The sequence below is a fragment of the Gadus macrocephalus genome, chromosome 23 (assembly GCF_031168955.1).
Source record: "Gadus macrocephalus chromosome 23, ASM3116895v1".
Taxonomy (NCBI): Eukaryota; Metazoa; Chordata; class Actinopteri; order Gadiformes; family Gadidae; genus Gadus; species Gadus macrocephalus.
Window position 1 is genome coordinate 10,017,038 of NC_082404.1, and position 22,245 is coordinate 10,039,282.

A 22,245-nucleotide genomic window follows, 5' to 3' on the forward strand; every position below is an offset into this window, starting at 1 on the left:
ACCCCGCCGCCGTCTTATAGGTCAGGTTTTGCATAAACATTAGCCCATCTCAGGAGGACTCTAACCTTTCAAGGCGTCGTCACGAGGCTCCCGTTTAGAACAGCAAAACTGAGTTATTCCTTAATTTCTCATCGCACAAATCTTTACTCTTTCGCGGCGGGTTCCCGGCTTCAAATGTCAACCGCTGAGCTAAGTGGTTGGCATGAACAGCGTTCGTTGAAAGGCCTCTTCTGCAGTCTGGTTGCCAGGGGAGCTGCGGCGTGCCTCGCACGTCAACCTGACACCCGAGTGTCCGACACCTGTGAGAGAGACGGGTGGGACTTCTTGACGAAAAACTTCAGCTATACGAGTCATTTAACCTCGTGCATAACCCAAACACCGATCTCCCCTGACAGAGTCTACACTGCACCGCGAGCTGTGAGTTCTCAGCGCAAACCTGTCTGTCATCCGAACGCAACGGATACGGGCGTTGTCGCGGTTATCGTCGTGTGTATTTACACACAACATACGCTTGTGGAGCTAATCAACAGTTCAAAAAACATCTGCTTTGACAGTCGCCAGGGGAACACGCAGCCTCTGCCCCCCCACCCCCCCCCAGACGGCGTCCACGCCCCAACACGGAGGTCTCCCAGAAATGCCGTTAATCGACTCCTCCTCTGATAGCGTGTTGTTCACACCTCCGCCGCCACCGCCACAGCCCCATCATCGCCGTATCCAACACCCCTCCGCCTGGTGTCATTTTTTTCCCGCCTTTCCGTGGATGGCGGCGGCGGCGGCGGCGGTGGCAACAGCGATCACCAACACTAATTTGTTGTGACAATATTAATTAACAACCGGCCTGTCACAGCTGTTTATACGGGCAACCGATAAAAAATTGAGGGTGGAGAGATTAGACAAAGAAAAACATTTTTTTTTCATTGTTGATATTATAATTATTAATAAATAAACAAATGAATGAATGAATGAATGAAAAGGCTGAGTGGCTGATAGAGGGTCACCTTCACGTGTCTAGAATAAAAAAAAAAATAGAAAAATCATATTCAATTTGACGCGGTTGCAAGCGGGGAAATTACTTCGCTCGATGAGTCCGCGTACACCCCCCCCCCCCCCTGCCCCTCTTCCCCCTCCCCCCCGTCTAATCAGGTTAGGCGTTTAGAAACAGCTAAATCAAATCATAACCCCACTGTCGGGAAGGGAGAGAGGAGGGAAACGTAGCAGCTCCATATTCTGGAGGAAACGTCACTTCACAACCGTGAGAGAGGGACCTAGGGGAAGAGCCTCGGGTTCTGTTCAGCAGGAGACGTCTACTATGTGGTGATGTTGAAATGAACTGTTATAGAAATCGTGTGATAACCGGAGATGGCACGCATATAAGACAATTATTATTTTTACCCTTGCGGCCCACAAGGGTTTGCCGTGAAACATATTGATACACTGACAACCAGCTTTTACTCATATATGAAGGTTCACAATGTAATTCATTCATTAAATCCTTCACGCGTTCTCCTTGTCTGCCTTTCCCCTCCCGTGATGCTCCTGATGTTAAGGGCGCTAGCTCCTAGCAGGATGCACATGAGTTCCCTCTTCTAAGCAGACCTCAGTCCACAGCGGAACAACTGCTGCATCCACAGCCGTCTTCAGCGCAACCTGATCGCTGACCTTACATCCGTCCTTCCACCGAGACGGGTCGATTTCCTCCCCTCCCCTCGCTCTCCCTCCCTCTCCCCCGTCTCCCGCGCCCCCCCCCGTCTCCCTCCCTGCCTCCCCCACGCGGTTTTCTACTCGGAGTTCCTCTGGGCGAGCCTCCTCACCAGAAGGCCTTGAAAGATTAAGTGGCCGATCGGGCTCTAAATGAGGGGACAGCCCTGGGTGGCGTGCGTTAATAACGTCTGCTTGTAGTAATCTACGCTGAACTCTGTAGCTCAGCTCAGACGAAGCGAGAGGAGGCGCTTCAACGCGACTCACGGTTCGTGTTGAAGATCAGTTTCAGGAAAATATTTATTCGGGAATCGGAATCTGAGCAATTCAATCAGAGGAAACTCAGTCACTTGATTGAGCCAAGCCTAAAATAAGATTAAGTGGCCGAGTTTCCGTTGATTGATTTTTATTTGTACTACCAGACAGAGTACAAAAAGGTATCGCCAGGAATGAATGAATTAGGAAACTTAATAGAATGTGTTATTTTGGTGAGCAAGGTGTTGGTTCGGAACTCCTTAATGAGTGAATCATGGAAGCAGCCCAGAATATTCTAGCCCTCTAGTCGGTACACGGGGAGCGTGAGGCGAATGGAGACACGACACAATGTGGACATCAGCTTCAATATTTCATTGGAGAGGGAGAATCAAAACCAAGCAGCCAATGAGGTTATACTAGCCAAGGTGGAGGCTCTGCCTGTTATAGAGTCTCCTTATGTTTCATCCTATTTGATTTGTATAATCAAATCTGATAAGACAGGAACTCAATATCCTTTTTATTCGATAGGTTTTGTATAAATGTATGCCATTGCCTAATTTCTTTATTTAATATCCATTCACAGCTGCTTTTTTGCAGCTGTACGCTCAGTGACTATCACACCAGGGGAGAGTGATGAATCTGATTACTGTGGAAAAAGCACAAGACAAAAATTCCCCGACAGGCAAGGTATTATCTACTGGGTTTCCCAGTTAAGCTACCAATTGATATGCAGGGCATCTTGATTACGCTGTTGTTTGCATGGGAGTCTTTTTTCAAGTATTTTCTTGTTTGTTCCATAGACAATATGGCCAAGTCGATGGCATCTGGAAAAAGGGACAATTGACTCCTAGTCTGTGGCGGTAAATCACAGTTGTTTCTGACAGATGAATCGGAGTGAATGCGATGGGAGTACAAGCGACGCATATGAATATAATCGACCAACTGGCCTCGGGTAAGGTATAACCACACACATCAGTGCACTGTGTAATCACGTCGGCATTGCTTTAATAAACCGTATTTGTCGAAATGGAAATGGTGAGTGAAAGGTATTACCGTAGGTCTCTCTCAGTAACACAGCTGTGCATTTCGGATAAAAGAAAGATAGAGCTTCATAACCAAGCACAACACATGCTCTGCATTGGGCTTTAACAGGTAAGCAATGCTAAGCTATGCATGCTCATTAGTCAGTCAGTGGGTTAGTCAGTATGTCAGGTAGTTACTCGCCGACTCTCCCTCACTCACTCACCTACTTACTAACCTATGCATGTATAACAAACAATGTTTACTTATTTGAGGGATAATACCTGATATGCAATACTTGCAACACACACACACACACACACACACACACACACACACACACACACACACACACACACACACACACACACACACACACACACACACACACACACACAAAAACCCTGGAGAGACTGTATGTATACACTTGCAAATGCATACAACACTGGTGTGTCGCTATCATTCCGTGCCAAAAGAAAAGCCTCTAGAGTCTTGCAGACAGACAGCAAGGCTGACTTTCAAGAAGAGCTTTCTGTAACTAAACGGGTGCAGCAAATCCTCTTAAAATCCTTTTAGGAACCGTGGAGGCAAGAGGAGGAAAAGAAGAATGACTCGCGGGGGGAAAACGTGCAGGTTTTTTGAGTTGCTGTCGTCGCTGTTGTTGTTGTTGTTGTTGTTGTTGTTGTGTATCGAGGGAAGGACACTTTGTAGTTCCTGAGGACACGGAAAGGAACATGTTCTTAATGACATGAAGCCTGCATGGGAGCAGAGCCGATGTCTTCAGGTAGAGTTATGTCATACTGGTTTGATACTGGGTGAACATAAGTCTTCAGGGGGATCCCGTGTATTGTGCGCTATTGTTCCTGATGTGTTTCATAGATTATAAAAAGTGTCACTTTATACAATATTGTAGAGTTTGTATTTTAATATTCAACAGACAACAAAACTATTAGATAGGAATTACGGTCTATTTGTTTTTCATACAGGAAACGGTACTTAAGAGCAAATATCGTAGCGCTCACTTACTGTGTTTAATTGTATCATTGTTAGATAGAAAACAGGCTTTGATTGTAAATAAACAACCGCCGTTATTGAAACTTACTATGCAGTGCAGTTATGCTCTCGACTCGTTTTCTTGCGGCTGAAATTTTGTTTTAAATGGCGGATAACATGTGCCAAGCAATCCTTATATATACCGTAGCTTTGGGATCAGCAATTTCACCCCAAAGTCCCTCGAAAACTAGTTTTCCCCGCTCTGATTGCTGTTTACATATTTGGGCAAATGAACTTGGGATTGGGCTCAGTGGTTTGTTTGTCGATTTGCTCTTTTGCTTTTCTATCTCCTTTGGGCAACAGATTGAATTAATGTTTGTAGACACTGAGATGCCACACATGAGGAAACAAGAGATTGTGCAAAATTACAAAACTCCCCCAATTATAGCTCTGCAAACACACAACTAGGACGTGTAGAAGTTATTCTAGGGGAGTCAGGCCTTTTTTTCCCTGAGTCACGGGTACAACGACAATAATTATCTTCATTTACATGCCTTTCTGTTTGAATAGATCAATGAGCAGATTCTGTTTACCCGGAGCTTAGGCCTTGGTGCATGTACACACACACACACACACACACACACACAGGCCGACATACACACCCACAACGACACACACACACACTGCCAGGCACACACACTGTATCCATTCGTTTATTGTCCCCATAAGTAAACGCCGGCTTGCTTACACACTGCGTTTATCTGTAACTGCCTTTCATGTCTTTGCTATTTTTCGGGGCCCATATCTTCCTTTCCCCTTAATTATGTGCTGAAAGGTGTTTGGCTTCCCTGCCGATCGGATCATTACTGGCCCCTGTGGGAAGCAGAGTGGCTGCCAGAGATACCAGGCTCAGGCCCCGGCGTCCAGGCTGCCTGGTACTCACCTGGGGTAAATGAGGACAAGTCTTCCTGCTGGCTTTGAGGCCGGTCCTGCCCGCAGGAGCTGCCTGGATGTTGAAGAGGCCCTGCAGGGCGCACTGCGCCGCCTGGTTCTTGGCCAGCTTCTTGCTGCGCCCGCACCCCTCGAACATGCGTCCGTCCACGCGCACCACCATCACAAAGTTCCGCAGCCGCCGGCCCTCGGCCCGCTCCGACAGGCAGGCGTAGCGCAGCGCGGGCCGCAGCTCGTTCAGCAGCGCCACGGGGCTCTTGGGGGCCTCGGGCTCGGGGCCAACGCCGCCCAGCCGCTGCTGCGCCTGCAGCATCAGGTCCAGGGTGTGCTGCAGCAGCCGGCCGTGGCGCAGCAGCTCGCTGGACAGCAGCTCGCCGCGGGAGGCGGCCGAGCACAGCGAGAGGCCGGCGCCGCCGCCGCCGCACGGCGACGGGTCGAACTCCTTGAAGAGGGTGCCCGGGAAGTCGGCCGCCTGGTCCGAGGTGAAGTCGGCGGCAGGGTCCGAGAGGTTGCCCATGGCCAGGTGGGCCTGCGGGGCGTTGGGGAACTGCACGAAGGACTTGAGCGCCAGCTCGGCCGCGCGCATCTTGGCCTTCTTCTTAGTGGGGCCCGTGCCCTCGAAGGACAGGCCGTTGACCTCCACGGCGATGCAGAAGACGGGCGCGTGGACGGGCCCCGTCTGGGAGACCAGGCGGTACTGCAGGCCCGGCCGCAGCTCGTTGAGCTGCACCAGGGCGTTCTTGGGCGAGTCCGACCAGGACAGCTTCTTGTAGACCAGGCGGAGCTGGCACATCTGGCCCCCGTTGTCCTCCTCCAGGGGCCTCTTCCTCTTCACGCCCGCCGCGGCCGGGCCCCTTGCCGGCTCGGCCCGGAGGAGGGTCTGCCGATCGCCGGGAGCGAAGGAGCGGTCCTCCAGGTTGCCCACGTTGCGGTTCTCCTTCACCTCGGCGCTGCTGGTGCCTGGCATGGATGAGGTAGGAGAAGTAGAGGATTCATTTTGGAAACACCCTGCGACAACTCACAGAAGCAACAACAACAACAACAACAACAACAACAGGAGCACAATGAGTGCAAACCATCATGTTTATTTATTTTAGGAATCTCCAGGGAAAGATTGGGCCCACTTGATACACAACAAAATGGTAACGAGCAAATCGGTCATCATATTCCCCGACGCGTCGCCACTTTCGTGCCCTTTGTGTTTGTCAAACGCAAACACAAATCTGACAAGGCGCGGGAGGCCAACATCTGTTAAATCTTTCGATAATCTGCCCCTAAATTGGTTTCAGGTCCGGGCGTAAGATAGGGAGACCGTCCCTGTGGCGATGCAAAGCGCGGATCCAATTCGCGACGGGATGAATAGCGTGGAGCGAGGGAGGAAAAGGCATGTCTGTGGCGGTCTTTATTTCCCTCTCCCCTCCGCGGTCGGGACAAAGATCTAAACCGGCGGCATGGGCGGCGTGCGGCTTTTCAAACCTGGCCACAGGCGAGAGAAGGTGATGGGAAATGACGTTTTTCTGATGGGAAAGGAATGAAAATAGGGCGTTGGAATCCTGTCAAGGGACTGTGCAGAAATGGGACCCTTTGAGGATCAAGTGCTGGCGTTGGGCGAAGCCAGCCGGTGGCGGCGGAGCTACGGGTGGAGGCCCCGTGTACGGGCTGCTGTTCATACTGCGCTCTGCAGCTGTGGCAGCCTATTAGCATGTTAACCAAACAAGCACTTATTCATGACAGAGAGAGCCACGACACGTTCGGCTGACAAGTACGCGCCCGATAACGTCACTGTGAAGTTGGTTAATACTAAACAAAGCGGGCGTCGCTGAATAATCAAACAAAGAGGAGAAAAAAAAAAAAAGGTGTCCATGATGAACAAATTATTGAGCGTGTGTATGAGTGACAAGATCGGTGTCATACAATATTTACAGAGTGGGTCGCTAACAGAGAGCGAGCGAGTGCGGGAGAGAGAGAGAGAGAGAGAGAGGAGAGAGAGAGAGCAGACAGCTTACTCAAACTGTCCTCGTCTTCTGTGCTGCTGGTCCCTGGGCTCATGTACTTGAAGGGGGCGATCAATGCTGAGAGCATGCTGACTTTCTCTGGAGGGAAGACAAGAGACAACAAACACAGAGTCAACACCGGGCCAGTGGCTGGGACGACTCCTGATGTCGCGTATTGATCCCAGCGCTGCCGGCTAGGAAACACACGGGTCTCACAGAGTCAAAGACGCACGCGTGCTGCTCACACACGCCACACATAGGCAAACACGACAACACAGACACACAAACATTCACAGGTGCAGACATAAACACAAACACAAACACACACACACACACACACACACACACACACACACACACACACACACACACACAATAAGTTAAACCCAAATAAATCACCCAACAAAAAACGGACAAACATCCAGCTACAGCTTCAGTGAAAGACTTTTCCTCCGGCGATAAGGTGGTAAATTGAGGAGCCAGTGCCCCCCCCCCCCGCCCCACCCCCACCACCACCGCGCCCTGCTGTCCAGGTGTGCCTGTTACAGTGTGAGGGTCTATTAGGCCTGGGTGCTGCTGGGTGCTCGTCGCGCAGCACTGAGCAGAATTGACAGACCAGTCTGGCACCCTAATTACACCTCTCTTTCCAACACTGGCTAATGATCAATAGTTAGAGAGAGCGGTGTGTGTGTGTTTGTGTTTGTGTGCGTGTGTGTGTGTGTGTGTGTGTGTGTGTTTGCCTGTGTGTCTGTGTGTGTTTGTCAGTGTGTGTGTGTGTGTGTGTGTGTGTGTGTGTGTGTGTGTGTGTGTGTGTGCGCGTGTGTGTGTGTGTGTGTGTGTGTGTGTGTGTGTGTGTGTGTGTTTGCCTGTGTGTCTGTGTGTGTTTGTCAGTGTGTGTGTGTGTGTGTGTGTGTGTGTGTGTGTGTGTGTGTGTGTGTGTGTGTGTGTGTGTGTGTGTGTGTGAGAGAGCGGGGCTACAGGCGGTGGAACAATGGGGTAAATGAGGGAGACCAGGAGAAAAGAAGATCGCAAGAATGGGAAAAAAACAAAGAAAGGAGAGAAGGAAAAAGGTATTCTAGATCATGGCCGTGACAGAGGAAATGGAATATATCCCGGAGACAGGGAGGTGATGCCGAGGTCAGGGACGAGCCAAACTCTAACTTTCTTTCTGCCGTCCAGGCCGGGCTTGCGAAACAGCATTTAGCCTGGCTGCTATGACGGTGGCGGTGGCGGCGGCGGCGGCGGTGGAGCCACGTGCCACACACCCGTGAGAGTGTGAGGGTGTGAACGAGCTCGTCTCCCAGAGCGCTCTGCTCTCAGCTCAATAGCACTGGAGTGGTCCATGAGTCACCGCCAACACACGGCGATACGCTCGCTCAACAACAAGAGAGAGAGAGGGAGAGAGAGAGGGAGAGAGAGAGGGGGAGAGAGAGAGAGAGAGAGAGAGAGAGAGAGAGAGAGAGAGAGAGAGAGAGAGAGAGAGGGAGAGAGAGAGAGAGAGAGGAGAGAGAGAGAGGAGAGAGAGAGGGGGAAGAAAGAGAGAGAGAGAGAGGGGGAAGAAAGAGAGAGAGCCTGAAGCATGGGCAACGTGTTCACCCGCGGTGCTCGTGGGGTTCCCATCACAATACACACATTTGCACATTTGCATTGTGACCTAATTACGGACTAAAGAGCAACACAAGCAGCAATTTGCGCCCAAACGAGTCCCCAGGCCAACAGGGTCATTATCTGGATGATTTTCAAATCAGTCGGTATTGTTAGCCGGGCTCTAAAGGGCATTCAAAGGCATGATTGTCTTCAGTGCTCACATGAAAGACATACAAAGTAATAATAATAACCATCGAGCCCAGGGGAACACTAAAATATTCCCTCACCTTCCCTGTAGGATTTGAAATGAACGTCCAGGGAGTGTGTGGGTCTTCCGGGGCAGCGCTAGCTGCCTGTAAGGTATATTTGATTATCCCATGATGGCTCTGGTCTAAAACACCCACTGCTCCTGCCAGGTAAGCAGTCCCACTGGGACACACGGGATGCCCAACTTTGCTAACTTAGAATAAAAACAGAGCAATCTTAAAAAAAAAAATCCTGGGCTTCAAAACAGAGACATTTCAAAGCAAGGACCGAGAAGTGCCTTGATTTATAATAATACCGTCCACTATGCACGACGTACATTTCTGGCAATTTATTTTGTGAGGATGACTAAAGCTACCTTTGTTAGTCGTGGGTGGGACACGACAGTTCGGTGTTTGGGGTGTTCGATGCCCAGCTGAAGGGATCTTGGTTCAATCCTCAGTGTCCACAGCCTTGCTGTTTTCTAAAGCATGAGGGCTGAATAGTACATTGTCATGCCATGGAAAAATCAAAATAACTTAAAGAGTAAATGCCATCCTCGCTTCTGTCCAACATGGACATGCGACAATAACAACAACCAATGTAATTATTGCCACTGTATTTGCACATTCAATATCGTTCTGGAAATACTCAAATCCATATTTTTGCCACCTACACAAGAAGGGATTTGATCTGTTTGGTGGATAATAGAGAAACATGACATCTCCATAGTAACCAGTATCTAGTCCTACTATTTATAATAACTTTCATCTTATATAGAGGGAAGCTTTGATTTCCTGCATCACCTCCACTCACTAAATCAAGTACAATCAGTGAACAGGGTTTTCGCAATCAGCTTTTACAGAAGGAATGATTGACATGCATGACCACGCTGCTGTGCTGGTCTTTCTAAATTGAATAAACAGGCACTATGCAACCTCCCGTACAAAACCGTTAAACAATCAGAAAAAGGTGTTGAACCGGATGAATGGGAGTCCTTTCATTCGAGAGCGTGCGTGTTATTCAGCGGAGATCTCAGTTCTCACACTCTGAGCGCCGGCTATATCCTGTATAATGAGCACTTCTCTGTCCCTTTCAGGGCTGAACTCACAAATACTCACAGCCATTTATTGTGCAATGCCACGAGGAGTCGCTTTTTGCGTAGGAGATTCAATGACGCTTTCAGCTGTTCAAAAGGTAGTCGAGTCTGGTTTCCCTGTATCGTCTAGCTGCAGAGCTCAGACCACAGACGACATTTATTGTAATGCTAATTGTCAGCCACAGACTACGGTGTTGTGTAATACATATTTTACATTTAGCTTAGGTTCTACAAAAGCTTCACAAGTGTTAAGTGTGAAGTGTTGAAAACCACACTGTAGGATTGTATTGCGGATGTTTTGGTACTACCATGAACCTAATCAAAGCCATCACAAAAAGCAACTCTGCTTGGATGCTCCTTCAGTTGTAGGTCCTTATTTTCCAATAATCTCTTCGATCTGTAATGTCTTGATCCATCTGGCACACTGCACCCCGCAATGGACTGAGAACACAGCACTCTCTGTGTCACCACCACACAAAGAGCAAGGAGGCAACCGAGTTGGGTTGGAAATGGAGAGCTCTTGGCAGAACCTATTGTCACTGCTGATAGCGTCAACACCGGTGGTACATGGACAATGGGCTGGTCTCTCTCTCTCTCTCTCTCTCTCTCTCTCTCTCTCTCTCTCTCTCTCTCTCTCTCTCTCTCTCTCTCTCTCTCTCTCTCTCTCTCTCTCTCTCTCTCTCTCTCTCTCTCTCTCTCTCTCTCTCTCTCTCTCTCTCTCTCTCTCTGAATTGTTCCAAACAATATTTGCGTTCACACAATCGTTTCACTTCACACAGGAGTAACCGGTAAGCTCATTGTAGAGTTGCCAGGTTTGTGTATTTTCTGCAAAAGGTGGGCTATTTGAATTGAGTGAGTGAAAGAGCCAGATGTGAGGGGATTACATAATGATCTGGCAATTCAGGCTGTCGCCTGCTACGCATTGTTGGCTAGCCAAAGAAGCACTTGTGAATGAACGCTGGCAATTTTGAAGCATTCAGCATTAACAAATGCAGCATTTAAAACATCACAGTATTGTAGCTCATAATGTGTAAAAACATTGCTGGATGAAATTGTGTCCATTGCTCCTGTGAATATGAAATTAAATTGTCTGGAAATCTCCCACAAATTGTGTCAGTGTGAATTGCTTGGCATTATCGTTGATTTGGTCTGATCTCTTGACGCCTGCCATTTGCTCTCCACAAATTCATCTTACAGTTGTAAACAAAATGTTGCTGTTCTCCTTAATGACATTCACATTTTTTTTCTATGTCCCTGGCAATTAAAATAATGATTTCCTTCCGATCATTAAACCAATCCTTAATCACAAGCACATCTATAAATAACCTTGCAACACATCCTCCCATTCCGGTAGTAGACCTATCAGTGTGCATTTACACTGTTCAGAGATAATATAATAGTAACCGCTTCATGTACAGGATGAACGATCATCGTGATACATAACTAAGGGGGAGTAGGAGTAGTTGTGTACGCCTCAACCTGTCCCTGCTGTACCTGTGTTGCTAATGCCCTTATCTGTGTATTGCTGTGCTTGTTTTAAAACCTGGCAGAAACGGTGTCACAGAGTGACAGGCGTTATCACAGGCTGCCAAAACAATGTGCTCCTCTGCCCTCGACGTGTAAGACATCGAGCTTCACGGACTAGCCCTCACGAGGTGCTGCGGTGACAGGATACCTGTGAGTTTGGCTTTGTGTGCATGTATGTGTGGGCGTGCGTGTCGATTTCTATACGATGTCACAGAGAAGGCCTAATTACCTTACGGTATAATGTGCATGTTCTGTCTGAAAAGATATAGACGACTGCTTTAAATAATTTCAGCAGGGAGGAAATAGCAAGCCGACCTGTTGAACAGGAGTGTGATCACCGCTCGGTAAGCTAGCAGACACCGTGGTGGTTTGCCGGGAGAATAAAATAGCACTGGATAGAGGTCACCGCAGTCCAGACTAATGGATATTTAACACCTGATTAGCGCTGGTGAGAACAGGGTAGCCAAGCCATCTGTTTTACATGTGTTCATCTGGCAATACACAAATAAGGACAGAAAGATGGTTTTATATCCTAGCGCACACTGCCAGTTGATCAACAGCACTACCTATAAAACCCACCCAGAAACACTGTTATGATAATCAATGCTGTGTGGTTAGCCTGTTTGCTAAGACCCCATGCATGCATGGGGTCTAACTATAGTTACTTTAGTTGGACACGACTGGGGTCAGAATACGATTATACAATGAAAACTTTCTTCTGTCTTCTTTAAATGTCTTGTGCTCGGTTAATTTTATTGAATTTTATTGACAACACGCACTGTTTTTGTGAATATATTTATTTTTCTACTGTAACGAATAAACTCCTATTCATAAGGAATATACACCTTAACTAAATAAGCCCAAACGAGAAGATAAATCAATGAAGATAGGTTTACTGAAGATTTACCAAATTCAATAAACCGAGCTGGCCCATGGAGAATCTGACGCAGAGCAAGAAAGCATCCTTTTATTTGACTCCCCCGATAGAATAGGGTTTCAGTTTGGCATTGTAGCTGACTGTATAAGTTGCGATGCTACGATAACCAGGATGCTAAAGCTAGATATGACCAAAAAATATTTTTTACATTCTGGACACGTTCACTGCAAAAATGTTGACTAGGTAGAACCTAATTGGCTAATGCAAACGTTGTGGTACTGAGGTTGTAATGTTGCATCCTTCCTCAGTGGGGAAAACCACAATGCCAGTGATCTGAAGCAGGCAGCTCAGGAGGATATTTGCGTACATGTGCGCATGCACGAAGCGTGCACATGTGCAGGCGTGCACGAAGCGTGCACATGTGCAGGCAAACACGCAGGTATACTTATGGGTCACGGTTTGGGTTTTGAAAATGTGGTCACCCTATATAAAAAACGGATTTCACTCTCAACATTTCATGGAATTTAAGTGTACCTGAAAACAGCATTGGTGGTTCCATTCACTGTAGTGGTAAGAGGTTTTCTATCTCAGCAGGTCTTTGCCAGCGACGGAGCAAATTGTTCAGGACAGAACCGAGGCAAGCACTGCCACACACTAAACCATTCCGAGTCTGGATTACACCTAGACAAAGGAACACTGATAATCGTTTAAAAGCTTAATATCACTGTCGAACGAGTGCACAGCAGACACACACACACACACACACACACACACACACACACACACACACACACACACACACACACACACACTTTGTCTCTCAATGGCGCACCTTATTGACAGAGGTAATCAGAGTGCTCTTAACAAAGCCCTGGATATGGAGGAGGGTCAGCAGAGAGAGCAAACAAGGGCCAGCCGAGGATCTCTGTGAAGGCTCAGCAGAGTGCCTGGTCCGAGGGCCAAGAGGTTCATTTTCCCACAACGGAACCACCTTGTCTTGCACTCCACTTCGCCTGTGAGAAGTGCCTCAAGTCAAAGCCTTTCTTGGACCCCACACCTTGGATGGCCCACACTCGCTCCTGCGAATACCGAATGCATGACAGCCGATAAACCATGCCGGAAACATGATAAAAGGCTTTCGGTGTTTGATTCGGTAAAAGATTGCCTGGGTCGTAGCAGAACAATATTCATATTTCATTGAAAATGTTGAAAGTGAAAATTGAATGAAAGAAATGTGTTACATTTGCAAAGTAGAAAATCGTGTAAATGCAAATGCTTTTAGTGCTACAATAGCTACCTCTGACTAATAGTACCTGGGGGCCTGGGCCACTATATTTTTTATAAGACAGGGTCTGCGAATGCAAACCCTTACTTAGCCTCAACCCTTACACAGAAACAAAACTCCATCGAATGCAAACATTACATTCTTGAAACTAATGCCTACAGTTAACGCCAGATTTTTTAAAACTAATACAACGCAAAATAAATCGGCCCCACCTTTAGCCAGGTATCCATCCGTGGGCCGTCCTGATCACAATCAGCTTCAGCTCGTCAACAGATTCCTCCACTCCTGAACACAACGTTAACGCAGGAGGAGCGAGCGAGGAGCCGGTCGAGGCCATCGACGCGGCGCACGGGCCTCTCTCGCCTTCCCATAACAAGCACTCCAGCGTATTTACACGCCGTCGCCACGGTGGTAGGGCTGCTGGGTAATGACACTAAGCAGGTCGGCCTTGTCTGCGCCCTCCCCTGCTATGCTGCTCATATCTCTTTCTCTCTCGTTCTCTCTTACACCCCTCTCTCACTCGCCCACCAACAGAACCACTGAAAGAAAGAGCATGCACACTAACGCGCACACACACACACACACACACACAGAAACACAGTCGGTGTGTCAGTGTGCTATTTAATCCTACACATCCACAGCCTCCGGACCCCCATGGTGCCCTCTCAGAACGCCTGATGCAAAGGATGAATGTCGAGCTTCAAACGTGCGTCTGCTTTTTGTCACCGCTTATGTGATGCTTGTGATGGCTGCTTGTTTGCCGTTGCGGGAGCCCAGCAGGGAGTTTGGAATAAAGAATACCAGTCCGATTAAAAAAAAAAAGTTTGGAGTTTCAAATACGGTTTCCCAGCGTCAGTCGGAGCTGCATGTTGGTTGGAGGTGTTGGTGGCTCGTGTTGGGAGCCAGGTGTGGGGGTTGCACTCAGGTCGGTGCTGCTCTTCCCAGCATCATGTCTAGAAGCTGGGCTGCAGCTGGCTGCCGATCAAGGCGGAGAGGGAAAACAAGTAATCTGTTTTAATCTGTTTACATCCGGTTGTATTGTCTTTGTCTCCGCGCTTTGAAAATGCTCCATGCGTCGGGGCCTCATGGGTCAACATCATGTGTGTGTTGTACAATAGCACTCACTGCTTTTCCCATCATCTCCCTTCATAGCTAATTTCCGTGTCGGAATCAAAGTGTTTATCCCGCATTACTACATTATTAATGCGGCATGTATCCATCTATTCCATCCATTTTTAGTTTTTCTGCGGACGAAGGGGCGCTATCATCACAGGAAACCAAACAAACCAAACTGTGGAGGCTCCCCCCCGAACATCCCCCTGCTCCCCCTCCCCTACTCCCACCCCTCCCCTCCACCCGCCCCCTCCCCTCCCCTCCACCCCCTCCCCAGCCAAGAGGAGAAGGGCCCCGTATTTGCGATGCGGATATAAATCGGACGGGCTGTTTTTCGCGCTACTTTGCTCAGCACAAAACTGCTGCACCGGTGATCCCGAAGCACACAACGGCACAGATGGGGACGGGGACAGCTTTCCCCTTTTTTTCCCTCTCCTTTCTTTTTTTTCCCTTCCGTTGGCCGTTCCGTACGGTGGCGCCCGACACATCTGGTATGCAGCGAGGAGCATCTTTGCACTAATTTGTTTGTCACTATATATTGACGGCGCTATCTGTCATCGCGCCACGCTCGGGTTGCGCCCGTGAATATTTTTGAAGAACATGGCTGGTCATAAGTGTGCCGGCAGCCTGGTGCCGGGCCCTTGGCTAGGCCGGATCCCCATGGGGACCCCCAGTGAGAGCCCCTGAGCCATCTGACTGTCAGCAGGGGAGGAGGAGGAGGAGGAGGAGGAGGAGGAGGAGGAGGGGGAGGAGGAGGGGGTGGGTTGTGTGGGTGTGGATGGAAGACTGAGTAACGGGAGTCTTTCGTTTTTCTCCTGACTGAAGCCACCTGAAAATTCCCACCCTGGGGGGAGATCGTCGGATATTATACTGTGATATAAATTTCAACCTCTGAGCCTTATACACACACACATGCACTCACACACACCCACACCCACACCCAAACACACACACACACACACACACACACACACACACACACACACACACACACACACACACCACACACACACACACACACACCCAAACACACACACACACACACACACACACACACACACACACACACACACACACACACACACACACACACACACACAAATACAAACACACATACTTCAAGCCAGGAATAACATTCGGATAATAATATATAGTACATTTTATAATATTCTATGAAGAATTTAATAATACATTTTACAGTGTGGCATATTGACATGAGTGGATTTGAGAGCACAAACACACACACACACACACACACACACACACACACACACACACACACACACACACACACACACACACACACACACACACACACACACACACACACACAACACACACACACACACACATCTTTTTTATTGCCTCGTTGTTCCACCTTCTATTTTTCCATACAATCCAAGCAACAACAAAACAAATGTGATGAATGCAATCTGACAGCCCATAATATCCCGTCTCCAATCCCATGCTTTGCATTTAAGTGTAATTCAGAGTCAATTAAGGAACTGTTTGATGTTGATGCATCCAGACTTGGGAATTAGCCAGCCGTCCGGTTCTAACAGGTAATATTCCAAGGTCCCATACATCTCCTATCCTGAAGGTCAGTCCGTCTCCTCTACACATAGTTAGTGTGGATATTTATATTTGTATATTCTTTAAAGATGTGCACTGGGTGGAAGTAACTTAGAAGCAAAGGGTTTCACGAGCCATTTTGTGATTTTCTGAGGCAAATATATATCGTTACGATAAATAAATGAATTGGGAAAGGTCTTTGGAGACGGCAATTTAAATCAGTTAGATGTAAAATGGATTTTCACTCCCAGAGAACACAGTTCCACTGAACATGTAACAGACGTACGGAGAAAAAGTCCCGGTTTCTTTTGAGGAAAAAGCACTTTTGTGAGCTCCTTTTAGAATGGTCCTAATGTTGCACAGGAGAGAAATTTGGCTCTTTGGAAATAGTGGCCCGCAGAGGGTTTTGAAGAGAGCTCTCAAGGCCTTAAAAATACAGCCTTTTTACATTAGCTGAAGTGGAAAGTAGAGGAACAGCATGAATCTGGCTTAAGGCTTGCATTACCTCCAATCCATTTTTAAGCAACTTCCAAATAATTTCAAATTTTCATCTAATTCCTGTCAAAGAAAGCTGAAGGTAATCGCACTAAAACACACACACACACACAGTAGAGAAGCTGAAGGAAATTACAACGAATCACGCACACACGTACAGCAACTAAGCAACTAAACAACCAGTGTGTTCAACAGTGAGCGCGTAACTAGCCGGGCCATGCTTATACTGAGCCTTTCAGTCTTCACATGAAATGTACACACACACACACACACACACACACACACACACACACACACACACACACACACACACACACACACACACACACACACACACACACACACACACACACACACACACGGGGAGGCAATAAAAAAAGCCAACTGCCAGCCAGGAGAGAGACATATTGAGTTTTCACGTTGTCACCTCTTTATTTATTTTTCCTGAGGAAATAGTTTGAATAATACATTTGTGGAAAGCTTTCCACAAAAGGGAAAAAAGGTAAAAGCTTTCCACTGTATTTATTTCATCCCGGGCCGCTGAGGTGGCCACTCTGGCTCCGTCGCCATGTTTATGCAGGTGTTTTTCTTACTTACTACAGCACAGAAAGTCCACATCTCCTCCTGTCGCCCTGTTCCTCTCCCTCTATGGCCGCCGCATTGTCGTTTGTTTATTTCTCCTCCTCTCTTTCCTTTCTTTCCATACCCCCCCTCCCTCGCCCCATGACTGAGTGTGTAAGTACTGTGTGTGTGTGTGTGTGTGTGTATGCATATGGTAGTGCCACTACTGTGTGTGTGTGCGTAAGTGCATGCGTGCGTGCGTGTATTGTGTGTGTGTAGTGTCACTAGTGTGTGTGTGTGTGTGTGTGTGTGTGTATATGTAGTGCCACTACTGTGTGTGCGTGCGTAAGTGCATGCGTGCGTGCGTGTATGTGTGTGTGTAGGGTCACTAGTGTGTGTGTGTGTGTGTGTGTGTGTGTGTGTGTGTGTGTGTGTGTGTGTGTGTGCGCGTGTGTGTGTTTGTGTATATGTAGTGCGTGTGTGTGTGTGTGTACGTCTCCCCCTCTGGGCGTCACTCAGGCAGAGTCCCGTACTCCTGGGCGTCAGCGGCACTGGCGGACAGTGCCAGCTGCGATGATGTCCACTTGTGCGAGGTGGCTTTACAAACCACTGCTGACACGTTGACGGGCCCTCGGCTCTCATTTGAGCTAAACAGAACATCGGCAGTGATAAGCCCCTTTTGTGCCGTCCCTCTGGACTGATCCCAGTCATGCGTGAGTGTTTTAAAGGGCCGGCGGTGTAATTAAATGTGCTTACAGAGCGAGCGGCGGAGAGACAAGCGAGTGGTTCCCCTTTCCACATCCCTGCGCTGCATTAGAGTACGACCCGCCCTGGTCGCTCTCGACAACAGCAATAGAGTGTCGCCGCGGTGATGCCACGCATCCCATCCGAACGATCGTTCCTAAAGTGATTGCCATTACTTTCATCGTTGACAACACAGCCTCACAATGTCTTTTGAACGTGTCCCATCGCTGTGATGATCACAAAAAAAAAAAGTTATGCTTTCATTGGTTGATATTTAAAGTGTCATCTTAACCATCGCAAATTACCCTCTATTCACACACTCTGCGCTCTTCACGTTGAAACCCATTCATGGTACACCTCAGCCTTCATCGGCAGCGTTCTGCGCGCGTGTTTTTCCTCCACATATAGATGAGGCGGATGGCATCCTGAATAGTTCCTCAGCGCCGCTAGGTCATTAGCGTGCATACAAGCTTCAATGGGCGCAGCGGAAGAGCTCTGTGTGTGTGTGTGTGTGTGTGTGTGTGTGTGTGTGTGTGTGTGTGTGTGTGTGTGTTGTGTGTGTGTGTGTGTGTGTGTGTGTGTGTGTGTGTGTGAGCCTTTCACTTTGAAGTGTGCCACACACCTGACTCACACTCGGGGAAGAAGTGGCGTCGCCAGGAGCTCGCGTTCACATTTTGTGTTCTTGGTTTTCGTCTTTTTTTTTCTTAAAGGCTCCCAGGGGCCGGCCTATATATACACTATACAGATGAGGGGCCCAGGTAGTTTAACCTTCTGTGATAACTGAGAGCCACACTGAGCTAGGAGCCATGAGGGGCCAACCGTGTGTGTGTGTGTGTGTGTGTGTGTGTGGAGGGTCTCATAAAGAGACAAGAGAGCAGTGACAAGCTGTGTTTTCCCTCGATCTCGCTCTTGCAAAAATCGTGTTAATGAACCGATTTAACGTCATCTCGTGTGGGAAGTCAGTCAGCGTGCTAAACTGGGCTTTAGAGGAGAGAAGCTCTCCGGAACAAGCTCTCTGGAAAAAATGACAGACCAGCGATAAAGTACAGGAGACAAACACACAGACACACTTCCCACAGCCACTGCAAATATGCAGGTCTTGCATACATAGTGCATAAATACACTCAGTAATTGTGAGGGAGATATTGTATTACTGCGGACAGCATTTTACGCCTGATTTCATGACCCCAACAAAATGAAAGACAAAGTGTTGAGACAGAACACCAGCTCGGCATTGCTGTGATTGGTTGAAATAAATGGAGTTTGACATGGCTGCCCAGCATGGCTGTGAATGATACAGTGTGTCTTGAATACCTCCCGACAGTAATGCAAGAACTTTGTCTGCTCGGATACGTGCGGCCGTGCCATGAAGGGGAGGGGGGGTTGGTGGTTTCGGACAGATATTTAAAAACGCGTAGACGCGAGCCGTCTCCTCCTAGTCTGCAGAACCTTCCCCGCCTCTCCCCCTGTCGACCTCCGTTCTCGCGCCCCCCCCCCCCGCGTCGCTCCCTCTCTCTGCTCTCGACTGTCTAATCTCAAACGCCCTCCCCTCCACCACCTCCACCCCTTACCCCCCCCCCCCCCTCCTCCTACAAAGCCCCTTCGCTACCTGCAGCCCCCCCGCCCCCCCCCGTCCTGTCTGTCTGTCTGCCACTATCTTGCGATCAATCTAAGCGCGTCCGTCTGTGTGTGGCGATAAGGCGCCGCGTGTGTCTGTAGCCGCGACACCGACTGATTTATGCCCGGCCCCCCTTTCTCCTCGGGGTTGGGATTTGTGAGCAAAGCCCAGCTGACTCATGCTGACATCTCCACAGATGTGTGTGTGTCCACAGATGTGTGTGTGTGTGTGTGTGTGTGTGTGTGTGTGTGTGTGTGTGTGTGTGTGTGTGTGTGTGTGTGTGTGTGTGTGTGTGTGTGTGTGTGTGTGTGTGTGTGTGTGTGTATTCCGGCTTGTGCCCATGGTTACATGTGCATGTGTGTCTTGGGTCCTGATAAGGGTTCCGTCACTATCGTCCAATCACTGGAAGCCAATTGATCTGGTGCCTTTTTGTTTCTGTGTTTATTTTTTAATTACATTTCAGCTATCACTATGACTCTATCTGATGCTAGATTGGAGATCGAAAACAATCGATATGCAATAAAAGTTTAATGATTAAAATTTAAAAGATGCAAAAAATCCTCTAAAAAGTGTCAACTATTCATAAAAATGCTAACTTTTGGTTTTGCTTCAATAATTGATGTGGGACACAGTCTGACATCTCAAATTTGACTGCAGTGAGTGTGTGTGTGTCTGTGTGTGTGTCTGTGTTTGAGTGTGGGAGTCTGTCTATCAGTGTGAGTGTGTGTGAGTGTGCACAACAGCAGAATAATTGACTTGAGTTGAGTTGAGTTTTGGTGTCTGCGACACATTTGAATTTGAATTTACATCGCCAAGTTCCGTGTTGAAAACTTCCCTACACGCACACACACGCACACACACGCACACACCACGCACACACACGCACACGAACACGCACACACACCCACACACACACATACACACACAAACGGAGATGATCTGTATTATGTCTGCAGCCCACCGGTAGTGCAAAGTAGCAAACCCCAAATCCTGCCCCAAACCCTACCATACATTAGCTTTGTCTGCACTCCATCCGACTACCTATCTTGCTGTTTTGACCTTAAATATCCAAATTCATCAGCCACTCGACATTGTCCTTTAAAATTCAGTTTGTCATCTACTGAGCCACATATCACATTTGTGTGCCAATAGCAACATGCTCAGGGCTCTTGCCATCCCTGACACACACACAGACACGCACGAGCAGACACGCACGCGCAGTGACACACACATGCACACACACACACGCATCTGTAGCGGCTTGTAAAACACTGTGGTCGGAAAGTATATCAGCACAGCCAGCGCCTGTTTGCAGAGATAATTAAATTCTCATAGGAGGGTAAGAGACGCAACACGTGAATTAATTTGAGCCGTGGATACACAGAGGATTCGTGTGGCTTTGGCTGCAGTATTCACTTTCAGAACAAATAAACGGGAGACTGTTTTTCTTTCCTTCTTGCTTTCAATTATTAATTACTGTGCCAATATGCCATTAAAGAGGATCAGCTAATCGGTAGACTTTGAAAAAGACACTGGGGCTTTTGATGTCCTAATGATGACAAAACACCCCCAACATACCACAATAACACATAAGATAGAGTGAGAGAGAGAGAGAGAGAGAGAGAGGAGAGAGAGAGAGAGAGAGAGAGAGAGAGAGAGAGATATGGGAATAAACACAGAAACACCGCAATAAGGACAGGCAACAGTGAAAAAGTCAAAAGTAGTACATAAAGCAGAGAGACAGAGGAAAGAGAAACTACATGATAGATAAAGAGACAAAGAGAGAGCGGAAAGAGAAACTACATGACCGATGAAGAGAGAGAGAGAGAGAGAGAGAGAGAGAGAGAGAGAGAGAGAGAGAGAGAGAGAGAGAGAGAGAGAGAGAGAGAGAGAGAGAAGTCCTTGTTAATGAATTGGAAGCTCAAAAAGCGACACTATTTTAAGAATGAATGGTAAGGAACAACATGGAAGCTCTATCTCCAAGAAGAGTTGACTTTTATCCCTAAAGAAAAACACTTTAATGGTGATGACTCAAATGTGTTGTTTGAACGCTTGTTTCGGTTTCAATTCAACCATCCCACAGGGCTCAGAGGGAGGGGGGGTGGTTAGATCTTGCCTGGAGCTCATGCTTCCCAGAGATATGGCGGTACGCTCTCCGTTTAATCTAATGCTAAACAAGGACAGTTAGCTTAAAATAACGCGGCACGTTGGAGCGGAGTGCCCCGTGATGGATGGTGTTTCCGTCGTATCCTCTGTTGTTCACATACGAGGGGCCAGGTTCCATGTCGCAATACTTAATCTGTGTCAACTTCAGCAGGAAAGGGATGATTTGTCATGGGCAAATTCTAATGTTTCCCTTGTAATTAATGAAACTGTCAGTTAAGGAAGTCAGGTTTCATGTTTTTGAGGATGTTGTGTTCACAAACCAGCAATGAGTAACAGAGCTTGTACCAGCTCTGTCTTCATTATTTGTGAATGTGTCCCTTTTTGGCACCATGCAAAATACAGGGACAAATATGGGCGCTGAGATCGCTCCGGGGTATCTGTGCACCATCACAGGGGCCGATGTTACGGTTGTACCACGGCCCCTTCAGGTCCTTAACCAACCAGAGG

The 22,245-nt window shown here is 48.0% G+C and overlaps 1 protein-coding gene across 1 annotated transcript in view; it reads right to left on the minus strand.

Annotated features, from left to right (window-relative positions):
* Positions 1–22,245, minus strand: part of LOC132452930 (double-stranded RNA-specific editase B2-like) — a 58,276-nt gene that overhangs the window by 4,483 nt on the left and 31,548 nt on the right. Inside the window, exons 2-3 of the mRNA XM_060045766.1 lie at positions 6,924–7,010; positions 4,910–5,877 (exon numbers count right to left, since the gene is read on the minus strand). Of these exons, the coding sequence (XP_059901749.1) occupies positions 4,910–5,877; positions 6,924–7,010 (1,055 nt within the window). The remainder of the gene's footprint in view (positions 1–4,909; positions 5,878–6,923; positions 7,011–22,245) is intronic.